We start from the raw sequence: 23,535 nt of genomic DNA, 5'->3' as shown, positions 1-23,535 counted from the left end.
AAATAAATAAATAAATAAATAAATAGTACGAAAACAATATGACTCCCGCTTACGCTTCGCGTGCAGGGGCCATAATAAATGTTATCTCCTCTGGTTCAGTACATACATACAGTACATGTGATGATAGAGGATACTAAATTAAGTCTACTTAAAATATTTAGTATCTTCAATAACTGAATTAGTTGTGGAACATAAAATTAAATTTATAAATATTGTTGTGTAAGACAACTGAAAAACTTATCTTTATTTTCAAAACATTTATCCTCTAAGTCACCCCTTTTTTATCTCCAAGCTAAGATGAGCCCAACCCCCAATCCCTCACCTACCTCTACCAAAGATACATTCAAACTTTATCTCTTTATCAAAATAATAAAAGAATAAAGCCAATAGTTACAAAGAATACTGAATTTTAATTAATCAAATGGACAGGTTTTGATGATTTTTAGAGACAAACAAGTTGATATTTTCACAACCACTTAGCAGCCCAGGGGGGTGTGAGCCCCCCAGGTTGTGAACCACTGTACTCCACTGACAGAGGAAAAACAAAGCTTATCTGTGATCCTTCTCAGTAAAAGCAAAGGTAAACAATACAACTTTACTCACTGCAGCGGGACAGAGGGGGTCCAGTGAGACCACCTGGACAGGTGAGTTTCCTTTCAGAGTAAATCCTTCGTCTCTGTCCACTGGATAAATCCGTACCGTCCTCGGGGGTGTCCACTTCTGTTTGGCTGAAAAGATTGACAGAGGGCCCTGAGAGGACACAGGGTGGAGACACCTGGGTTAATGTGCTCCGAGTAAAAACTTTGTATTTGATCTGTTCTTCCAGGAGCATTAGCCCCAAAATTAACACATCAACCTTCACCTATTATAGAGAGAGCCAGACATTCAACAATATATTCGTTTTTTATAGTTCAAACAATGGTGAAGTCTGATATTTTATAAAACTCAAAGGTGTCTTTCATAAAGAATCTACTGTTCATGTATTATAAACAGTTTGTACATTTATGACTAATGAGTGCAGAAACATAGTATTCAGACTTTATGAGAAAAACCTCTGTTAAAGCTCAAAAATATTTTTAATAACCCCTAAATGATTCCCATTTGTCCTGATTTATGTCCCACTGTAGTGAATGAGCTGAATTAAATCCTTCTCCTCTTCATCTCTTTAGTGACGATTTTGTTTATTCTACAGGTAATGAGGAACAAGTGGGGATTTATTCTCAGAGGTTTTACTCCCTGCTGCCTCTAAAGCACTTCAGTTTTTTTTGAGTAATTGTAAATAAGTAACTGAAAGATAAAAAGTTTCCAAAAACAAATGATTCCAGCTTCAGTGTCAAAATTACCAACGTTTCATCCCTTTCACCAATATAAAATGAGTAGTTGCATTACTCAAACATTTAGCTTGTCCCCACATCTGAACGTGATGTCCTCAGAGAATACAATCCAGAGAACAGTCTGTATGTTTGCAATGTTAACCACAAATCCCCAGMACAATTAAAAATATCATTACTGATTATTATCCCACAATGGCAGTGCTGAACTGTAAGAAGTTCCACTCCTCCAGCTGCCCTACACTGTGTCCCACAATGACCTAATTATAGCTGAAACCAGGATCAGCCCACCTCGGTCCAGAGTGTTAGTGTTAATTTTTAGATTTTTATTTATCTTTTTTTTGTTTTGAATGAAAGTCCAAAAGGCTTTGGAAATGAGAAGACTTTGGGCTTCTTTTCTAAATGTTCCAAAGCTTTCAGGAGGTTCACCCTTGGTTGGTTTTATTCAGAAGTGACCGAGTACTTTTTAGGTTTTAAAATACAAGAGCTACGTTAATGCTGAACACCCAAATCCAGAGCTGTTTTACATCACTTCATGAATAAACCAACCATCACGTGAGAAAGAGGAAAAAACAGCAATGTTGTGAGTGGAGAAATATTAGTAACCCACATACCAGCCTCTGGAAAAAGTCGATGACTTTCACCTTTGTTGCTGTAGGAACCTCCATTTCTGCTCTGTGCTCTGCTTTAGCTAAAAAAAAAAAAGAGATTAAAAAGGACAATGCTGTCACTGTTTACCGTCACCGCCACATTTTGCTTGTAGATAGGTGAGTTCACAGTGTAAACATTACATCACGAAGTTGCAGATAACTGTTATTTATCACAGCTAATAAAACTGCTGCAGGTGTGGAAGCTTTTTATAAGCTGTTTCCTGAGAAATGAACCTGCTGCTTCAACACAATGGTTTTCTGTGGCGACTCTAAGGCCATTGTTCGGTTTTCGAGTTGAACAGAGAACCATTTTCTTCTACAAGAAGGCCTCAAATTAACCTCACAATTCTTTGAATCTCAGCATCCTGTGTCACATTAAACAGGCCGTTTAAAAACACACAAGACTTACGAGTGATGTCTGGGGCTACCATGTAGTCCGTGAACTCTTCCTCGTTTTCATAGTCACTGTACTTTTCAAGTGACAGGTGGTGGCTGGCTTTTAAAATGTCCTTCAGGAACTCCATCTTGTTTAAGTGTTCACACAGACCGTAAATCCTCAGAGCCTCCTCGTGACCCGAGATGGCATGGCGAATGTGAGCTTTACCTGGAAAGAGCAGAAAGATTCACCACAAATGTAAATGATGCATAAAGAGAGTAGAAGGCAAAGGAGGGCAAGTGGAAAATGTGACTGAGGGGTCCATCGTGAAGGCTCAAACCTACGGCCTGAAGGCAGTCTCATGTTTTCCTTTACATCTTACCGAAGCGTTCACGTTCATCTTTGTTCTTCAGGATGTCGATGGGTGTGCAGTCCTCAGGGAGCTGATCGTACACCTGTGATAACGTCTTCTCCTGCTGGTCCTCATCATCACTGGGACCCACTAAACACACAAACAAAAATGTGACTACATTGCTGCATATTGGAATCTTTAATCAACAGACTCAGACATGAAAAAAAGCTTTACTCTCTGAAACTAGATTCAACATAAACTTTAAATTACGCACTAAAACCTTTCAAAAAATGTTTCTCGGGTCAAAATGTGATAAATATTTGAGAGAATTTTAGGATTGTGTGGGCGTGTTCCTTATTCATAAGCTCATTCACAGGCTAATACTCCTAAAACTTATGTTTGCGTTTGTTCTTCCAACCAGTTTACTGCAGCTCCTAATTTACAGGATTTGAAAGCTCAAACTTCTCCGTCAGAACTTCCTCTAGCTTCGATCATGCAGTTTGCCTCACACAGGCAGCGCAGGCATTTGTATGCCGGTGTTTGTGTTAAATCTTTTTACTACAGCAGACTTCATTCAGTCCTATTTCTTGCTCAAGTCCTCTCTCTGTTCTCCACGGCTCTGTGCTTAATTGCTTCTTTTTCTGTGTTCACACAGGAATCTGTTAATGAGCTGCCAAACTCGAAGCTGCTGAGCTCCCATGTTTCTCTGTTCAACGTTGTCCCATTATCAAACCCGAGGCAATCCACTGTACAGCTTTGTATGATTTATTACATGTTATGTAGTCTCTTGAAATGGRCAAATAACCACAACACAGTTAATAGAAATGGAGCATTTGGACTGTGGATACTAACAGAAATTGCAATGTTTCTCAATTAAAAATAACTCCAGGACATCAAAAGCAATCATTGGTACAAACCAATACTGTTACAAAACCAACAAAAGCATTCCCATTAACCACACACAATCACAAACACACACACAGTTACACACAAAATCCTGCCCTTGCCCCATCTTGGCTCCTGGCTCTGAAAGAGGCTTCATCACTGTAATCCTTCTGTTTCAAGTCTGATCCAACCATCTTTTTTCTGCCTTGAATTCTCCTATTGTCCTTTTCACTCATCGTTCATTGCAATTCCTGCACACCAACTCATCTGTGTGAGTGTGTGTGTGTGTGTGTGTGTGTGTGTGTGCGTGCATCTTTAAACAGGTTATGTAACAGAATTAGGGCTGGCTGCGGTTCAATCCAGCCATTTGAGACAGCCAATACAGAAGCACAAACAGTACTTTAGGTGAAGATTTGCATATTCTGGTGTGTTTAAATTTCAGCAGACATTGTAAAAAACAAGCAACCCCSCAAACTGAGGCCACAACAACCACAACTCCCACCAGAAACACTGGATGGTGTAAAATAAAAAAAAAGTTCCTGGTATTGTTTGGTTAGTCATGGTCTCACTCAAACCTCAAGTTCAGCTTAATTTCAGACAGAGATGATTTAAACCCTTAGTTAGTGTTTGAAGAATGAAAACATTTTCTTACACTCATGATCCAGCAGGGCTAAAGCTACAAAGTAATGTGCCATGGAGCGGTAGTGGTTGGTTTTCACTAGTGACACGGTGGACCAGAACAATGGGACTTTGTCTTTGACTGGCGTCTGGATCATGGACTGATGGATTTTGTCAAAGTCCTCTGAGACCTGCCAGAAGGAGGACAAGACAGTTACTGAAGAGGCATAAAGAAGCACTGATCTGAATTAAATGTGACTGTGGTGACCGTGTTCAGCAACAAAAATTGATTTTGTAACTACATTATGAAAGAGCTATAGGAGCATGTGTGTTGCTGTTTACTTTAGCAGCCTCCTGAGCAACTTTTATCAGAGAGCAGAACCGGTTTGGGATTCCATGCAGTACTGTCTTCTCCAGCAGGCACTGCTGAGCTTGAGCAAGCATCAGTCGAATCAGCATGCTGATCATTGCTGGGCTCATGTCGTAGCTGGGAATGTGGGTGAACGTCTCTTTGAGGAGGTTTAAGACACCTGAAGAAAACAAGAAATTAGCACATGTCCAAAGAATACATTTATTAGAAAACAATGACCATAGTTACATCTGAAAGACTGTGCAATCTAAAACCCTTTGACAATTGTCACAAAAAAAAGATTACCCTGAAAGAAAAAARGTGGTTTTACAAAATCTTTTTTCTGTTTCATTCTATTTGTCTGTTTCCAAAGGGAGCATTTACACATTTAAATAAAAGTCTTTTGTTAGTATTTAGCTATTACAATATTCAACAGGGACATTACTTCTAACAGTAACTTTCTAGTATTTGTAATTTTTTCCTTGTGATTCTCCTGAAAACCTGCAGGAAACAGATTTCTTTCTGTGTCCAAAGTCAAGGTCGATTCACTCCACAGTCATAACATTTTGTAAAACAGAGCTTCTCTATGCTCGTAACGTGATCCATGTGTTGATCTAATGAGCAGAGGAAAGAGTGGGATGGTGCTTTTTATATAATCTGTAAAAAAAAAAATGAAAAAGTATATTGGATGTGGAGTTACTTTAAAGCGGATTACAAATCTCTCTATCATGAGCGTTTCAAGTGTTTAAAAAAGGTAAATCATGACTTTTTGTTGTTGTCACCACTTTATTATTAAAAGAAAAAAACATCAGTGTTTGTGTGATTCTTGAAAAAATAAGACAAAAACAAACATTTTAAAATTAGCATCCATGGAAGCAGTACATCCATCTGCATTCCAGCTAAGAACAGCTTGTTTTCAGATTTCAAGTTGGCAACAGAAAGTTGTTGACAACTTAGAGCATCACGTCACTAGTTTGTGGCTAAGATTCAGCCATTCATAACCGACTTCTTCATCTAAACCTCACAAGAGCATGAAAACAACTGCAATATAAATATAGTACCTCTTCTTATTAGATCCTAACTTACTTTACAGCTGAGACAAAGATCCCTGTAACATGAAAAATAGTCATCAAAGTAACCCAACTAAAGCCGTGTTCAGAGCTGTAATTATAGCGCAACACTGACCAAACTGCCAAGTCATAACTCTGTCAACATCCATCTGAGCTTCCTGAAGTTCACAGAGAATAATCATCATTTTCATTTATCAGAGGTCAGAGGGTGGAGGCAGACTCAAACCGAAAATAAAATCGTGTTTACACTGACACTATTTTCTGAACCAGTTCCATTGTGTCATTACAGTGCTATTTTACAACACATGAGCATTGTTTTCATAGTAACAGGAACATTTTTAACGTGGCTGGTTTTTTGATTTGTAAATATACTGCAGGTAACTGAAATGTTGTTGGCATTACAGAACTAAATGATCTGACAAATTAGCATGCTTAGAAAAAATTAAAAGCCTTATGCATACCTGCAGCTTTCTGAAAGGCAGARATGGCCTCCTCCAAGCCCTCTGTTTTTTGTCGGTCACTGCGGGTTCCAATCTGGGAGTAAAGGGCAGCCATGTTGAAGAGGATGCTGGCCTTTTCTAGAGAAATGTTCTGCTGGCACACCGGCATTCCAGTGAATGAATCGTACCTGCAGCACAGAGATGGTGTTGTTACCATTTACTACAGTAAAATATGTAGAGATGCAAACTCACAAAAAAATAAACATATATATGAAAAATTATTTAAAGACATTAAATTTAGCTGCACATTTCTAAGTTTGAGATTAAATTACTGTAAAAGGTAGATTCAACGTTTTGAACTAATCAGAGAACAGCAAAGAAATTTAATTAAAATAAATGCGTGTACATTTATCAAACCCTTTACTACTGCCTGAATGTGAAATATAAAACCTTTGTTTTTTTATAGTTTTCAGGTACAATGCAGAGAGTAATCCATGCACATGTAGATTATTTTTCTGTTTACTGCTCAAATCAAAATGCTCTTGGAGTTAAACAAAAGAAAGGCAAGTAGCAGACTGTTCTTTTAATGTTTTTATAAAGAAATTTGGCTTTTGGTAAGAATACACTTGCTGTACTGAATTAAGTATTTGTTTATCCCCCCCCCCCCACAGTAAAAATAGTAAAAGGTGGTGCATACCAGGTGAAGAAGATGCCAGTCTGGTGGTTTGGGGAGAAGAATCGGTTCTCTATGAGTGGAAGATGGCTGTAGTACTTTGCAAGCAGCTCCACCCCGGCCTCTGTGCGAGCGGGTGTTCTGCAAGCCTACACACACACACACACACACACACAGAGGTCAGAACTATAAGTGATGTAGATGTGCTCTGAAAGAATCAAAAAGGGCCCATCTCTGTTTTTAATAGTTTTTGGTAAAAGGGTACCCACTAATTTACTAGCTTCAGTTTTTRGATTAAAATACTATTTTAGATTTATATTTGCTCGTGTAAAATAAAAGCAATTATTCAGAAATACAGTCTGGAAAACCTTCAATTTTTCAGTGCCCTACTTAAAAGTAAAAAAAAAATCTTTTGTCTCCATTGTTTTGGGATAAGGACTGAAATCCCACAATGCAGATCACAGTAACTCAGCAAATCTAAGTGACACTTGCTGTGTAACTACAGGGCATGAGATGGGACTGAAATAATTATAGCAACATGACCAATCAGCTCTCAGGACAGAGGGTTTGATGGTGTTCGTGTAGAACAGCCCATCTTTAGAGGTGGGTGTAAAACAGAAACATCCAAACACACTACCTGCCGCAAGTCCATTAGGTCAGCTATCTCCTCCTCAAAACTTCTACCATCCTCGTTGTAGTGCTCCTGGATGAAGTCCTGCTCAAATCAGAGAAAATAAATAAATAAATAAATAAATAAATAAATAAATAAATAAATAAATAAATAAATAAATAAATAAATAAATAAAAAAGAGTTTTACACATTCCTATTAAAACAAATTGGTTGTGGGATTTATTTTTTTATTTATGCTCAAACATTCAACTCTTATCTGAACACAGAGGCCAAACTGAAAAATAAATAAGTTGTAGAGTAGTGTTGTTGATTTCAAAGCCAGCCGGACGCTGTGACGACCGGCTGGTGAAAGCGAGGTGTGAGCAAAGATCAGAGCCGTAACGCCTCAAAACACCCCGCCAGCAAACCAGATCAGGAAACAGCACACAATAAATCTGCCAACGAGACATTTACAGGAATGCTTCCTCTCATTGAAGCTCAACTTTGGAAAATATTTCAAGTTTTAGAAACATCAGACATAATAAATGTCCACTTTCATGACCGTGACCGAAATGAGAGACGAGCAAATTAAAAACACAAATTTACCAGATGAAAACAAACCAGCTAAGATTCTGAGGCTGGTGTTATCACAGCGACAAGTGGATGAGACAGACACAAGGACACCAGAACTGAATAAAATGAGACTAATTTTAAATCCAAACTGAACACAATGTTTATTAGTGTGGCTCATATTTCTTGTGTGCATGTTTTATTCATAGGTGGTTTAAACCTAAAAATGACATGTCCATGAATTTAAAAAATACTTATATAATCTTATTTTTAACTGAAACAAGGTAGAACTGTATTTTAGCACAAAAGTACATATTTTAGTTACTTTATATTTTACTGCAAATGTTGTTAAATGTATTTTATTGACTGTAAGAGTGTGTTCTGTACCTTGAATGGGGTGGAAAAGTCAACTTCTTTAGTTTCCTTTAGACCCAGAGCAATCAGGGGAATGTTAGCCGTTTCCCTGTAAGCAAAACAAAACAAGGGAGAAATAAATATCAGTCAGTCATCGCATCATCAGCACGATGTGCATGTTTGCTTCCAGACATGGTGGCAACAAGAACAATGAGACAAGCTGACAGAAGGCTTTTTAACAGTCTAATACTGTGGTAATGCTATACTCCGATACTTTAACCAGGAAAAGAAAAGTTAAAGGTTTGGTTTAAAAAGAAAACTTTAACAACAAACCAAATCTTTTAAGGCTTACAAGTCAGGATGAGTAGAAAATATTTGTACGAGCAGTGCAAGGCACGGGGCGACCTCTAAAGTTAAAAACCGTTTGAGAAGGACAACATTTTTGTTTTATCTTTAGTGTAGTTTCACAAGAGATCAAGTACACTCGACAGGAGTTTTTAGGATTTAAAGGCGCTGCACTTTTATCTGGTTCACAACTCTGCATTAACGAGTCAACATGGAGTAAAAGTAAAAACATCTAACAAATTTCTCAATATTCTAACCTAATTTATAATTAGAGGATACAAACATTGACAAACTTATGTTTTGAGCTGAGCTGGTGAGGAATTTCAGCTTGTAAAAGCACAGAGGTTTTTCTTCTTGGCAGAAAGGAAGCAGGTTCTGCTTGTTATCACATTTTGAGAAAAAAAAAAAAAAACGTTTTGACAGATGCCTCCTAGTGTTCAGGAGAACTGAAAAAAGTAAACGTTTCACCAAGATCAAAGCACTATAAAAAATATGCACATATGAAAAGATTTTCCTTCAAAATAACTTGGTGTTTGACTGATATAGGTTAGTGAGCATCACTGCAACATGAACTTCAGCTCTGTAGCAGCTTTTTCAGCATAAAATGCAAGAACTACAGTATTCAGCAGAGCTGCCCCTCGTACTTATGTATTATTTTAAGATAAAAAGTGCATTCCTCAGGCATACTGACTCTGAACATCACAGACAGGAGGAAAGAGGCAGCACTGTTATCTATTAGCACTTCTGAACGAGATCATTCTGCTCTTTTCTCTTCCTTGGCAGAGAAAACACAGGCCGGCCCAGAGGGGAGGAAACTATCTGCTATGAAAAGTTAAAAGCCTCTCAGAACCCCTACAGCCATGCCCCCCCCCCCCCCCCTCCACACACACACACACACCTTCACAGAGTGCCTGAGAAAAAGAAAGCACAAGTTAAACCTGTCTGCACTACCACCATCATGCTGACTTGAGAGTTCAGTTATGGTAGATTACACTTTATTTTGTTGAAAAGTAGATCACACAGTCATTTAAAATAGATTTACCTCTGTGATTTTACATCACAGAATGAACTGAAACAGTTCCAACTAAATGTTTGATTTGTATTACATTTTACAGAGGGCTTTCCCTTTGACATGACCTAAAATAATATTTTGCCAGCATTTAAAAATGACTGRGTTCTGCGAATGAACAATACTTGTTAACTTTCTATCAAATTGTTCATTATCCCTACACTAATATCCCTACATATCTAATGTGCAGAAAATAATAAACACACAAAGCAAACTGTTCTCAGAGTGTGAAGCTGAGCATCAGACCAACATCAGATCTGCCTGAAATAATCTGGGACAAGAACTAATATTCTTCCTCATTCTCACTCACAAAGCAAGGTTCCTGGAGCAGCGTGCAACACGAATACCTTTAAATTTTCATTTTTTGCGTGTCATCGTTTTTAACTGTGCTGACTCAGGAATCCTTTAGAAACATTCAGTTTGTTGTCCAGGACTGGACTTGAAAAAACTGTTTGTGCTTTACAGATAAAACTGTTTTTAATCCTGCAAGTCAAAACAGGGAAAGACTGTCCCTCTTATAAATGTAAACAAAAGTGAGTCATATTGGTATATTTTTGTTGATGATTATAGCTGTTTCTTATGTTTACTATGGGTGGTTTATAAATATACATTAGCTGAAGAAACTGAATTAAACTATCTCTATCTAAAAACTGCATTTTGTTTGGTTGAAGAATGAGAACAGAAAGCGGCTGTTCATAAGACAAGCCTGTGGGAAAAGCCCAGAAAAGTGAGGTCATTGTTTTGTTGTTTTTGTGCTTAGGAGCAAGGTTAAATTTCAGGATAAATTGGTAGGTTTCATTGTGGCTCATACAGAGAGACACCTGTACAGAAATGCCACAAGAGTCTTGCACAGATTATCTGCACCTTTGAATGAATGGATTTTTGTATGCATGGGAACGTTCAGGAAAGGTGTTTAGCATTTTCTTTAAAATAGACCCACAGAAGGACAGGCAATACCCATTTCATGTTTTATTTATGTATTAGTTTTTTTGTTTTATGCTCTGAACCCAGAGTAGAAAGACATCAACACTTCATACCGAAGTATTTGTGAAGTCGTATCAACCTTGGCATGGTTATTGTACATCACAGGTTTCCCTGGTATTGTGCAGCCCTATTTAAAAATTGTACCAAATAATACTGAAGTTTGTGGATACTAATAATGACTGCTGAATGGGGGGGTGGGGATCTACTTGTTTGTGTGACCCGGACACCCTGCACATTCACAAAAACAAAATATTTGATAAGCACAACAGCTTCACTGACACTCAAAACACGCTCAGGAAAACATTAATCTCCTATCAGCTAAAAAGGATTTCCTCATGTTACACAGGGAGTCCTGGCAGCATGCAGCTGTGCAGTCTGGATCTGAAACTGGGTTAAACCATCACAGCTCTAGTAAGTCTAAAACGCTGCAAGTCAAACAAACTAATCTGGGCTTTTTGTTATAACAGCACAAGTTGGTATTTTAGGTTTTAGCAGGTCAGTTACATGAAAACACCTTAGTAGGTCTAAATCTCATTTGGAAATGCAAAATCCTTACAAATGTAGTAAGAATGAGAAACAAACTAATGTGTGTAAAGCTTGGCACCTTGTAAAATGTGGGTCAATGACCCATAAGAACTGTTACCACAGCAGCAGACCACAACACTTATCCTTCTCATGTCGCTCCAGTTGCTTATTATTGTAGCTCCTTGTGGGGGCTCTCAGGGATTTTGTGTGTGTGTGTGTGTGTGTGTGTGTGTGTGTGTGTGTGTGTGTGTGTGTGTTGTGATGTTCATAAAAGTCAAAGTAAGTACATCAAATACATCAGATATTACAGATCAGGGCATTAAAAAGTCAGGTCTTTATTTAGAATAATTCAACAACACCTGACATGTTACACTGAGTCACTATTTCTTTAACTTAAATTAGGCCAAAAATACAGAAACCATGTGTGAAAGATAACATATCTTTAATGATTCCATAGAAACTAAATGAAGCTAATTTAATACATTTTAATAACTGATTTGTAGGTCTGAACAGGGCTATAGACTAACGTTTTGCACTGGTTGCACTGGTGCGCCTAACATTTTTCCATCAGCACAAAAGTTAGGTCCAACTAAATTTCAAACTTGTCACATTTAACATTGACATTTTAATGGTTCACCTTTTTAAAATCATTGTCCATTAAGGCAATATTAACTCAAAAATAATTTGGTAACTATCTAGCAAAAATAAAGTTTTATATTTGAACCAGAATCGTAGACGTATAACTTACTGAAAAGTAAMTTTAAGTGATTCTATGACCTGAAATTTTAACTTAAACATCTCAAGATAAATGAAATGAAATAAATTCTAAATTCAAAGTGCAAATGTTTAAGGGTTAAACATTTTATAAACATCAAACATTTTACGGTTAAATGTCTTTTAAACTACACCTGTCCCTCAGATGGGCAACTCCTGTAGTTTGGCCTTCAGGATCTTAGGCCTTGGCTAAACCAGAATGATGAACAGAGAATTATGATTAACAGCGGAATATTACTAATATTTATTAAATGAGAAACAACTTTTTAAAAGAATAAAAACAACATACATTAACATAAACTTGAAAAAGTCTGCAATTTAATTTGTATTAGTTGAATTTTATGTATCTCTCACTTAAAAAACTAAGCTGCGTAGTCATAAAACCATTTTCAGAACCAGGAATATAACTGTGGTGAAGCCAATTATATGTAAAAGCGGCCTGCCATACAGGTGAGCTTCCTCATGCTGCTGAAATGATCTGAACCAGACTGCAAGACGGCCTTTACTACTTAAGAGAGAGCAACCATCCACACATAATTTCCACATTAACAAGAAAAAAAAAGTTTTTCCAAATCTGGTTTAATCAAAAAAATAATAATAATAATAAATAAAAAACACAGTTGATTCAATGCGCACCAGAGAACATGCTCATGCTTTTGCTTCATGAAGGGGACAATTGGAAGCTCTAAGTCCCCGTGAAGATGGAAGAACAAGCGTGTGTGTGTGTGTGCGCGCTGGGTGTAGAGTAGAGCACTGTATATATACACGTATATATAGCTTTATTACAGGACATGGAGACTTTTTGTTTCAGCGGGCAACCTCATCCCCCCTCCTCCTCGAATGACGGGGCGCACCAGTGCAACCGGAAATATTTTTAAGATGCACTATTAAAAAATCAGGTCGCATTTGCGACCAAATTAGTCATATTCTAGAGCCCTGCTGAACACTTTAGAAAAGCAGAAGCTTTGTCAGTTCTCTCTTCTAGAAAGTTCAGGTGTCTAGGAGGAATTACGTCAGAAATGAGGAAAGAGAATGACCTGTCTGTCCATCAACTGAGTAAAGTTATGACTGTTTAAAATTGTCTATTACTGAATAGTAGGAATAACCTTTGCTCTGAGCTAAATGACTTCAGATTACTGGAAGTTGTATTATATGAAATAATATTATTTACATAAAACTGCAGGTTCACACATGCGACCCTGGCAAAGCTTTCAATCTAAAAAAGGAAACACAAGTGTCAGTTTTCCCACTGACATCAATGAGCATTTTTCTAAATCACTATCAGATTCTGTCACGCCAAATACACACATCCACACCCGACACTGTTGTCTATAAACAAAGAAAATGCCAGAACATTTCACTAACACACCCAAGGATGAGACCAAGCAAGATAAGTCTTTAAATAGAYGCGTGTTGCTTTGTTGACCTGCACGGCCATCTGATCCATTTCCTCGCTGCTTCGTGTCACAAAAACCTGTCAGTCCAGATCAACAACATTCCCCTGTCTCTGAGGCTTTTTACGTGCTGCGTTTTCTGCCAATCAGCGCTCATGGTTGATGATTCAACACGGTGTCATCAAAGCCATCCGTTTCCTGTTAGCAGCTGTTTAATATTGTGGGTTTTGAGTTCAACATATGTTTCCATATTCATTTAATATTTAGAACACTAAGAGAGATTAAACTGAACAAAAAGAAAATYTTTTGAATTAATTTAAAGCATGTTTTAACATTTTACTTATTAATAATGACCTCAAAAACCAATGTTAAAAATATGTATTATTATTATTTTAGCTTAAGAAATTGCCCATAGATGCACTTTAATAGACAAGAGCTGTGTTCTTTATTACTGTCAACTTTTCCCCTCTGCAATTCACAAATTTCTTAAAGAAGCATGAATGTAGGATGCAAACATTGTCACACACAGGTTCATATTTTCTATTTTTAGGGTGGAGTCTAGATGTACAAGCAGTAGTTTAAAAAAGTAAGTGAAAGCAGAAATATTTTTCTTACTGTGTGCTTTGATAGACGTCCACAGAGCTGTTGAGAGCTTCTAGCTGTCCCATCAGAAGTTGCAGGTTGGAGTTGATGTAGCTCAACTCCAGAACTACCATCTCTTTCACCTTGTTGTTGTTTGTAGCCCTGCACAGACAGAGAAAGCATACAGATTTATGGGAATTAAAAGAAAAGCAATACAATATAAGAATGAAAAACACTATGAAAGAAAATTGTGTAGGAAAAAACTTTTTCAGGTATTTGTGTAGTTGTAGCTAAAGACTGTAGCTGACTCTTCTTGGGTAACATAAATACAGGGTTTGCTGTGCACTTTAAACCACACACATAAAGCTGAGTTTATGTCAGACGCAACATGATTTGTCCTCCAAACATGAAGACAACATGTTTCAACAAACGGCAGATTTTCAAGGGACTAGTCAGGTACGTAATGTGGTGTATGATRGAAATATGACTCCACAGAGTTAGCTGCTGGTGACACGAGTGAATCTGATTGTGATAATTGTGACTCTTAATTTCTACCAGTCACTAAATTTTTGATTGCTTTACATACTGTTTTTTATGAAAGAAAACATCTACAAGGATAGATTTGTACATGACTAAGTTAAGACGATGATGACGACATCTGCCCAAGGTGGGTCTTTGTGAATGTGAAGATAATCTCAGCAGGTTTGGATTTGCTGGATGGCAGAGATAAGGATGTACTGAAACCCAAGGGTTTTTGTTTTTTTGCCTTAACATTCACATTCAAAGCAGCTGAAGCTTTTGTTAAGAAGAATTTATGTTACGCTGTTAGGATAAAAAAAAAACCTGCATGTGGATCTGTGGTAACACAAGATAACACTCAAACCTCTGAAGTGTCCCTATAATCTCATCTCTGTGCTCTACTGTGCCTCGACAAGTTCACTGTTGGTCATAATGAATGGTACACAAACATTTGCACATGTAGTGCACGTATCTCACTTCAAACCTGTCTGTTCACAGCCTGTCTCTTTGTTACTTGAATGCTGTCTCCTCTGATCACAGAGGATGTTATTTTAAACACAAAACACACAATGTTAATAGATGTTGGCAAAACGTTAAGAAAACAAAAAGGTTATAAAGGATAAAAAGCAAAATTATATAGTCAAACTGTAAAAGTCCTAAAGCTCTGTTTTGTGCAGCAAACAATAACTATTATCCAACAGTTTGATCAACATAAATGTCCATCTTTTACAACAATACGACTGCTTCTTTCCTTCCTTTTAGCTGGTGGATGGTTTCTGAAGAGGTTTGGTTTGGGAAACCTCTCAAAAGTTGAGGTAAATTTGCAGCGGTTTGRAAAGAGCAGACACAAACTACACTAGAAGCTGCTATTAAAATTCAATTTCAATACCTAATGTCATCCAGCAGGACGTGGGAACAAGACTCAGTCAGCAAAATTAGCTTGACTAAAAATTTATCTTCTATGAAAAGGCTGATTTATGCTTTCTTTCCCCCCAATAAATGTTTAAGTCCAAGACCGTATTAGAACCATTTTTCATTAAACATAACCATCAACAGGCAAAAGATGTAAAAAGAAAGATTTAAAAAATAAATCCTCTGCTATTTTAATGAGAAGAGAAGAGAAGAGAAGAGAAGAGAAGAGAAGAGAAGAGAAGAGAAGAGAAGAGAAGAGAAGAGAAGAGAAGAGAAGAGAAGAGAAAAGAGAAGAGAAGAGAAGAGAAGAGAAGAACCGGTCTGACTAGACAGACTCCACCTGGTGCTGATCGACACAGAGGAATGCAGAACAAGAGGAAAGAATGAAAAAAAGCTGGAGGTGGTGGAGATGATGGTAGAGAGCGTAAACAGAACAACTCACTCACCATAAAAATAAAACGTCAACAAAAAAATCTTAGCATATTGACTCAGAATGGAAAATACTCTCATAGCTGGACAAAAAGTAGAGTAAAAATTTATGGTTTCATAAAAATCAGCTTTGTTCAACTCAGGTCCTCATTCAAACAATGGCTGCACAGTTTTACACATTTAAACAACTTATTATAAATTAAGATGTTAAAAATAGGAGCAGATTTGCAACTCAGAAATGTCCACAGAGTGTCCTACTTGCAGCAGACAGGTATGTAGAAAGATGAGAGACGGACAGAAAAACACACACACACACACACACACACACACACACACACACACACACACACACACACACGTCATTTGCCCCTTAGCTTTACAGGGCAGTTATGTGAGGTAGAGGAATGCAGAGGCCTCTGCAGAGGTTCCAGACAGGTAGGAACAAACTTTATAAACTCTGACTGCAGTGGTCTCCAACCCTTGTCCTACGTGTCCACTGTCCTCTAACTTGAAGTCACCTCCCTCCTCCATCACACCTGATTTAACTGACATGCTGCATTAGGAGCTACTGTAAATTAGTCATTAGAGTCAGGTGAGTTAAAGCAGGAAACCACCTCAATCATGTAGAAACACAAGCTCTGAGAACCTGGAAACCACTCAGACACCTTCTTATGATGGGTTCAGTCGCTCTGACACAAAATTTTCTAACCCTACAACTGAACTGAGTCACAGTTTCGAGGTCAGCACAGTACCAAGAGTGAAGTCACCTACATACAAAGAGGTGATGGAGCAGCGTAGAATTACTAAAATGTCTTCTTTTGAAATAAATCTATCCACATGCATATAAAAAAAACATTTACAACTGTCATTATCTGCAGCAGACATTTCCAAGAGCACAGTTACACAACGTTCTCTGACAAAAGATGAAAACTATTTCAGCTGTGCTGTTCTGTCAAACACAGAGCACAGAGTCGTGCACACCCTCACCAGACAGTTCTGAACACAGAGATGGAACAATAACCTCTTTCACAAAACAGTTCTGAGGCATAGATACAAAGATGTAACCCTCTTTAAGACCGTTAAAATTAAACAGCATTTCTCTGACACAACCCTGTCTGCCCTGAATCAATCTTGACTTGAGATCAGAATAAACTGATTTGTAAAACTTTGTGTTCGTTCATTTATTGCAAAGATGTGTCTTCTGTATTCACAAGGCATACAATCTTTGCAGCTCTCAGGTCTTCAAATCATATTTTTACATTATTCTCGTGTTACAGTTGTGATTAATGATTAAATTCCATTTCTTTGTCCATTTTTATTCCACATGCCTTCAATTGTCACTTTAAGGCAGAGGTGCCCAAAGTGGTGCCCGCGGGCCAAAATTGGCCCACCTAGCCATTTGAGTTGGCCCACCAGCAGTTGTTCTGGTTATTAGATTGTAATTATGCTAACATTAAATATAAAATACAAGTAACTACAAGAAATATTTAGATTAGATTTAAGCCCATATATACATTTGCACACCTTATCAGACCACATATACTCAAATTTTAAATTATGAAAAGTCCCATGAGTCTTTGCTGCCTGAGCATAAGTTGAATTTTCTCCATGTCCATGGGCTGAAAAAAATAAACTAAAGAATGTGGACAACCACACTGGCTGCTAGCTTAATCGTAAAAAAATAAAACAACTTTACTTAAGTATTAAGCATTTCTTATATAACTGCATTTAGCCTGCGGCCCTCAGATTGATTTTAATTTTGGCCCTCTCAGGGAAAATGTTTGGGCACCCCTGCTTTAAGGTTATGTTTCAGTTTGTTTGAATCAAAAAACATTTACAGGGCATAGTGTAAAAACACACCAAAAATCATTTAAAGATTAAATAACATTTGTAGATGTTTCTTTATAAAATTTTAAATAACCAAAAAAAAATCAAGGCATCGGGTTGCTTGATACTGAAGTATGCACCAAATTAAATCTGCCTTTTTGCTCTCAAAAAGGCTGGTTTAGCCAAAAGATGAAACTCTACCATTTTTTAAAATAGGGTTAGGAATCCAGGTTTTGCTACCTAATCAAAGTGACAGGTTCAGCGAGTGAAATGTTAAGAGCAAAGATCACTGTTGCTCTTTGTTTTTAGGCCACACCAATGTTCCCCAAGACTGTTATCATTCAGTCCCATTTAATCTTTGTGGTGACAGAACGTTCAAAAGAGGTTATGCTAAACTTGTCACATTCAAACTGGATGTTTCTAGAGATCACCTCTGACACATAACCAACAGTACTCACTGTCTTTTGTTTTGATTATTTAACACAGGCAAATCAAACTCTGTGTTTGCATGTTGTGACCTCGTGAACAGTTCATCCTCGTGTGCGTCTGTGTGTGTGTGTGTGTGTGTGTGTGTGNTGTGTGTGTGTGTGTGTGTGTGTGTGTGATGGTTAGTTCTTACTTCATAAGATTCTCAGCTCCAGCCCTCATCCTCATCTGTTTGATGATCTGCTGATTCAGACTGGCCCGTTGATTCTGCAGTTTGCTTCGTCCRGTCTGTGCAAGAGGGTTGCAACCCTGAGACAGGAAATACAAGTATATGCTTAATAATAATTAGATACACATAAAAACTACACACAAGCTGTAAAAATAGTAGGGCTGCATGATAAACGACAATGATAAAATCAGTTGTGATAAACCCACATATCCTTCACGCCTCACTTAAAGTATATATAAACCAGGTGGGGACAAGTCCAGTAAGAGTTTGTTGGATTAATCAAACATATTTGGTTAATCCAACAGTTATGACTTGCAGTCCAAGCAGACTTTTGCTATATTAACCTTGTGCTCACGGATATTGCAATAATGATACATTTTCAATACATTTTGTAGCTGTCGAATACTGTAAACAAATCTGTAATTATTCTGTGAATGCTTGATTTTCCTCTGCAGTGTTTATTTAAAACTACATTGCAATGAATCTTTTGGTAGTGGACCACAGACACACTACCTTCACTTCAGCATAAATAACCAAAGGCTGATAAACAACTTTATGATGCAAAACTGACAGCAACATAGAAGGCTTTAAAAGGATTCACATGAAATAAAGTTTGACTGGATTTATTTTAGGACAGCCAAAGTCTGGTTTAGAAATGATCCTCGTCGTTTTAGACATTAGTTTACCATTCAGAGATATTTTGCCTGATTTTCCAAACTGATAATGGACTGAGCAGTTGCTACTGCAGGTAAGATATTGATTACTGATAGCAATTCCACAGGACACAACTTCAAAACTCCAAACTATTGCTTTCAGCAAAAAATGTAAAAAGCTGTTTCAGCTATCACGTTAATTCAGGGGTACTCAATCCTGGTTCTTGAGGGTCACTATCCTGCATGTTTTATTTATTATTATTAATTTACAGTATATAGGGACAAAAGTGAAGTATTAACAATAACCTACACGAAAACATTTCTAGCTTAGGCTAATTTGCAATGACAGTTCCTAACAACATAAAAAATAATAATATATGGCTTAAAAATAATAAAACATTACAATATTAAAAACAATTCATAAGACAGACTTAAAAACATCATTAAAAATGAGGCAGTTATTCATGATTATAAAACTGGTTACAAAGAGAGGTTAAATGGTTTCTTGTCCCAACACAGCTGATTTGAATGAGTGGATGATTAACACGCTTCTGCAGAACCTAAATAAGTAATTTGGTCACTGAATGTGGTGTGTTGGAGCAGGAAAACTACTAAAACGTGCAGCACAGCGGTCCTTGAGGACCAGGATTGGACATCTCAGCTTTAACTGATCTGGTATCGATGTTCTGGTATTTAAATGCTGCTGTCATGATAGTCGCCAGGCTGACATTGTAAATAAGAAGTTTTTAATTAATTTTTTGCCTGGTTAAATAAAAAAATAATAAACAATGTATTTTTTGTGTGTCTTCAGTTAGCTTCAAAAAATATTTTCTGTATCTTCGGTCACTAATTCAATGGAAACTGAGTGTAAGATGGTGTGGGAATAACTGTGCTTTCCCACAGTGTATTTAACTAAAACACACGTTCTCAGTGTTTAAACATAATGGCCTGTAACTGGCTGCTGTGTGTGTGACCCTTGTCCCCATCACAGCCATAGGTGTACATCCCTCCCTCACCCAGTCAACAGGCACTCACAACAAGATATTTACAGCCATTCTGATTCACTCAGCACACAGCAAAAGGTGTAGCCTTCAATAAAAACCAACTTGTCAAGGAATTTTTACTTTTTCTTTAAGCAGAGAAACCAGCCAGCTCAGTTAAACCAGTTAGGCTGAAGTCAGAAGTGGGGAGTTAAATAGTCTAATTGAGTTTCTTTCTATAAGCAAACTCTTTTCCATTTGCAAAAGGTAGCAGGATACCAAACAGGAAAAATAAAGATGAATTTATTACTTTAAAAAAAAAAAAAGGGTACGAGTTGTCCCATAGTAGAATACAAACCCACAACAAGGAGGAATCTCACCCAGCAGAGCACACTGGTCCTGATCACTGTTCACGTATCAAAGCTGTATTATCTCATCATGAAAACTTTAATGAATTAGACATGCCCATTCTAACAGCTGCTTTTGGGGAGAATATTTTCCAAATTTACAGCTGCCACAGTTAAAATTTCCAAGAAAAAGATCGATATCATGCAGCTAGAACATACTTCTTTGCCCATTCCACTTTAGGAATAAGAAGAGCTTTGCTTCAGTGTGTCCTGTCTGATTTTTCACATTCAATCTGAGTCATGCAGGGACTGCTCTTATCTTAAAGATTCCTGAAAAATGAGTGAGCTGAGCCCGTCAGAGGAACGTGACAATGTTTCTCCCCGAGTACATATTTCAACACAGCAGGTCAAATGTTTCAACAGAAAGGTCATATTTTAACTAAACACTCCAGCTACAGAATGCCGTGCTCTTCTCCCACCGTGCTCTGGTCACCAGTTTGATCCTGTGTGAACACTTTTCGTGACCTGAAAGTTTAATGATTAACTGCTTATACAAAACCAAAGGCCTCTTTATTACACAGCAGCGTTTTAACAAGGATGCTGAGTTATTCTCAGAATGACAGGTGGAGCATGTTGGTGAAAGAGGTGTGGGCTGATGGTAGCATGCCGTCATTCGATCGCTGCGTCTAAGGAAGGCGTGTGATAAAAACAAGGGAGAGGTCGGGGTTTGATAGAAACCATAGCAGTAAGTTTCCACTTTTAAACTGTGGTACCGAATGTAAAGTTCCCAATGACAACCTTCAAAAGTTATGTTGCAGTACTCTGTTAGTAATGTAAACCCAATACGTCATCTTGTCAGCTGACTTTATGATACACGGTTTTCTTTATTTTTGATAACCAACCTTACTTTAAATGAACAAAAACAGAGCAGCCATCATCAGCACAGTGTCAGTCAGTTTAACTAACACCCGACTGACTACTAGGAACTAAGATGAAACTTTGCCACTTAGCTAACCCTCTTTAAAAGTTTCACAGGGATTTGTACCCAACCTCCCCACTCTCCCTTTAATGCACTGGCAGCTTGAACAGTACAGCCTCTCTCTTCGATTGTACAAAACAATTCATTAGGGCAAAAACACAAAGGTAGTCTAGCCCAACATCATATAATTCACACAGCAAATAGGTTTGCTGCTGTATAAGTGAGGCCTTAGAAAGCATATGTGGAGCAAAGGGATAGTTTATACAAGATGTGATTAAGAGCAACATTCAGCCAACAGGAGGTTTAGACATAACCAGGTTATGAGCTCGTTTATCCTTTTTATTTTCTAATGCACAAGTTAAGTGTGATTAATATTTATATATTCTCTTTTAATAATGGCGTAAATGACAAGCCGACTCATGTACAAAAGTGCTGGTTTGTTTAATCAATATCTAAAAGCTCATTTCAGTTAAGTTCATATTTAATCACAGCTGCATCTCTCATTTGTCTGTTTCCTCTGAAAACTACGCTTGCAAAATCCAAGAGTGCCTCCAAGACAGGGGAACTCGTTTGGTTTGTGAACCAGGGCACATGTTGTCAATTTGTGTCTGTGGTCTGGCCGAGGGAAAGCCTCGGGCCAGATGCTACGTCAAAGCCCTCTTTGGCCGAGGAGGATGAGGAGAAGAAACATGCCGATTTCGACTTTTTGGGCTGCCATCTTTCCGTGCTGAAGTTGCCCAGTGGGCCCTCAGCCAGCTGGAGACCTAACGGTGGACGTCTGGGAAGAACGCCCCGGACCACAACAGTCCTCCTGATGCATCAGGCAGATGTAGCGAGGTCTTGTTAATCATTAAACTCTTTCACACAGGAGAAAGGGAAGCAAAATTTCAAAATTGTAAAATCTGATCACAATGTTTCCTTAATGCAAAGCTCTTTAACAGGACAGAAGGAGCAAGACGACAATTCGGTTGTGGTTTAAACGTGCCAAATCGTTTTAGGACAGAAGTTAAATTTATGTTTAAGGAAAAAAAAGACAAAAACAATGTGAAACTCATAATGAAGTTTGACAGGATTCACAAAACGTCTTAGACACACAAAAACTACTTTTTTTAAGTAAGGTGAGGCTTCAGAGTGTTTAGTCATGTCCTGTGGCTGTGCCAGACCCTGACTCCCACTGACCTGTTTTTAGCCACAGGAAGTGAAACACAGAGCCTCAACCAGACAGCGTTCAGAGGGGGATTCAGAGGGATTTAGAAACACAAAGGATATGCTCTGATACCCATCTAAACAAGTTTGTCTAAAAAAAATAAGTCTGGGTGAGAAAAACAGTGAACATGTGAAGTGATGAGACACAGACCATAAACATGGCTGACAGAAAACTGTAAAAACACACAGGATAATCACTCAACCACTGCTGACTGCTGCTTTTCTCCCCCAAAATAAACCTCAGACCAGAAAAAACCACAGGCAGCTCTAAAAAACATTACAGGTACTTGAGACTGGATGGGCTAACTTTTCAGGATCAGAAGCATTTCTGACCCAAATGACTCCCTACTCACAACTGAAGCACAATGAATTAAAAACTAAAAAAGTAGATCATTTGATAAGCGTTCATTACACCTTTATAAAGATCTAGATCATTTGTTATCTAGATATCTGCCAAAAATATTATGCAGACAGGGATCTAATTTATCTACAAGCTTACAACAGAGCTTTCAAATCAATCACCAACACACACACCCACACCTGAAGCTGACAGGGCAGGTTTACGCTGCTGTTGGTGACATTTCTAAGCTGTCGTTTTTAAACTTATTTCATGTCTCAACACCCTGTGTTGGTGCTAATTAAATAAAATCGTGTTTGTTTGTTTACGGATTCTATGACATATTTTTAATACTGGTAGCACCATCTCTTATGCAAAACATACTGCTAGGCCAACTAAAAAGGAAGGTAAACCCATAATTGTCCCCAACTTTCACTGTATAATGATGATGTGGAGAAGGAGTAGCCGTGTTACCAAACTAGCGCACGCGCAATAACACAGCTAACCCGGTCTGTTTAGACTGGAACGTCGAAGAGCTAAAAACTCACCTTTTTGAAGTAACTACTGTCTCCTCCGCTGTCGATTCCGTTTGGTAAAATAGTGTCCGTCATTCTGCGTGGACCAACACTCAGAGCAACTCTGACGACAAAAAGCAAGTACCTACGAAGTTAAAATGAGAGCTAACCGCAGCTCCGACAACAGGTGAGCTGTTCCGTCTACTATAACCTATATCTCTGCCT

At 37.9% G+C, this 23,535-nt stretch overlaps 1 protein-coding gene across 2 annotated transcripts in view; it reads right to left on the bottom strand.

Annotated features, from left to right (window-relative positions):
• rhpn2 (rhophilin, Rho GTPase binding protein 2) overlaps positions 1 to 23,535 on the bottom strand; it is a 28,060-nt gene extending 4,525 nt beyond the window's left edge. Inside the window, exons 1-13 of one of the 2 annotated variants that reach the window (XM_014017982.1) lie at positions 23,344 to 23,535; positions 18,258 to 18,373; positions 13,985 to 14,113; positions 8,312 to 8,387; positions 7,382 to 7,459; positions 6,769 to 6,893; positions 6,093 to 6,259; positions 4,555 to 4,742; positions 4,247 to 4,403; positions 2,740 to 2,859; positions 2,391 to 2,585; positions 1,946 to 2,022; positions 604 to 750 (exon numbers count right to left, since the gene is read on the bottom strand). In XM_014017982.1, the coding sequence (XP_013873436.1) occupies positions 604 to 750; positions 1,946 to 2,022; positions 2,391 to 2,585; positions 2,740 to 2,859; positions 4,247 to 4,403; positions 4,555 to 4,742; positions 6,093 to 6,259; positions 6,769 to 6,893; positions 7,382 to 7,459; positions 8,312 to 8,387; positions 13,985 to 14,113; positions 18,258 to 18,373; positions 23,344 to 23,406 (1,638 nt within the window). In that variant the 5' untranslated portion in view covers positions 23,407 to 23,535. The remainder of the gene's footprint in view (positions 1 to 603; positions 751 to 1,945; positions 2,023 to 2,390; positions 2,586 to 2,739; positions 2,860 to 4,246; positions 4,404 to 4,554; positions 4,743 to 6,092; positions 6,260 to 6,768; positions 6,894 to 7,381; positions 7,460 to 8,311; positions 8,388 to 13,984; positions 14,114 to 18,257; positions 18,374 to 23,343) is intronic. The other variant, XM_014017983.1, reaches the window with a different exon arrangement.

This window comes from Austrofundulus limnaeus, unplaced genomic scaffold (assembly GCF_001266775.1).
Source record: "Austrofundulus limnaeus strain Quisiro unplaced genomic scaffold, Austrofundulus_limnaeus-1.0 Scaffold180, whole genome shotgun sequence".
Classification (NCBI taxonomy): Eukaryota; Metazoa; Chordata; class Actinopteri; order Cyprinodontiformes; family Rivulidae; genus Austrofundulus; species Austrofundulus limnaeus.
Note: the sequence above shows the minus strand (reverse complement) of the source record. Positions and strands in the feature narration are given on the sequence as shown.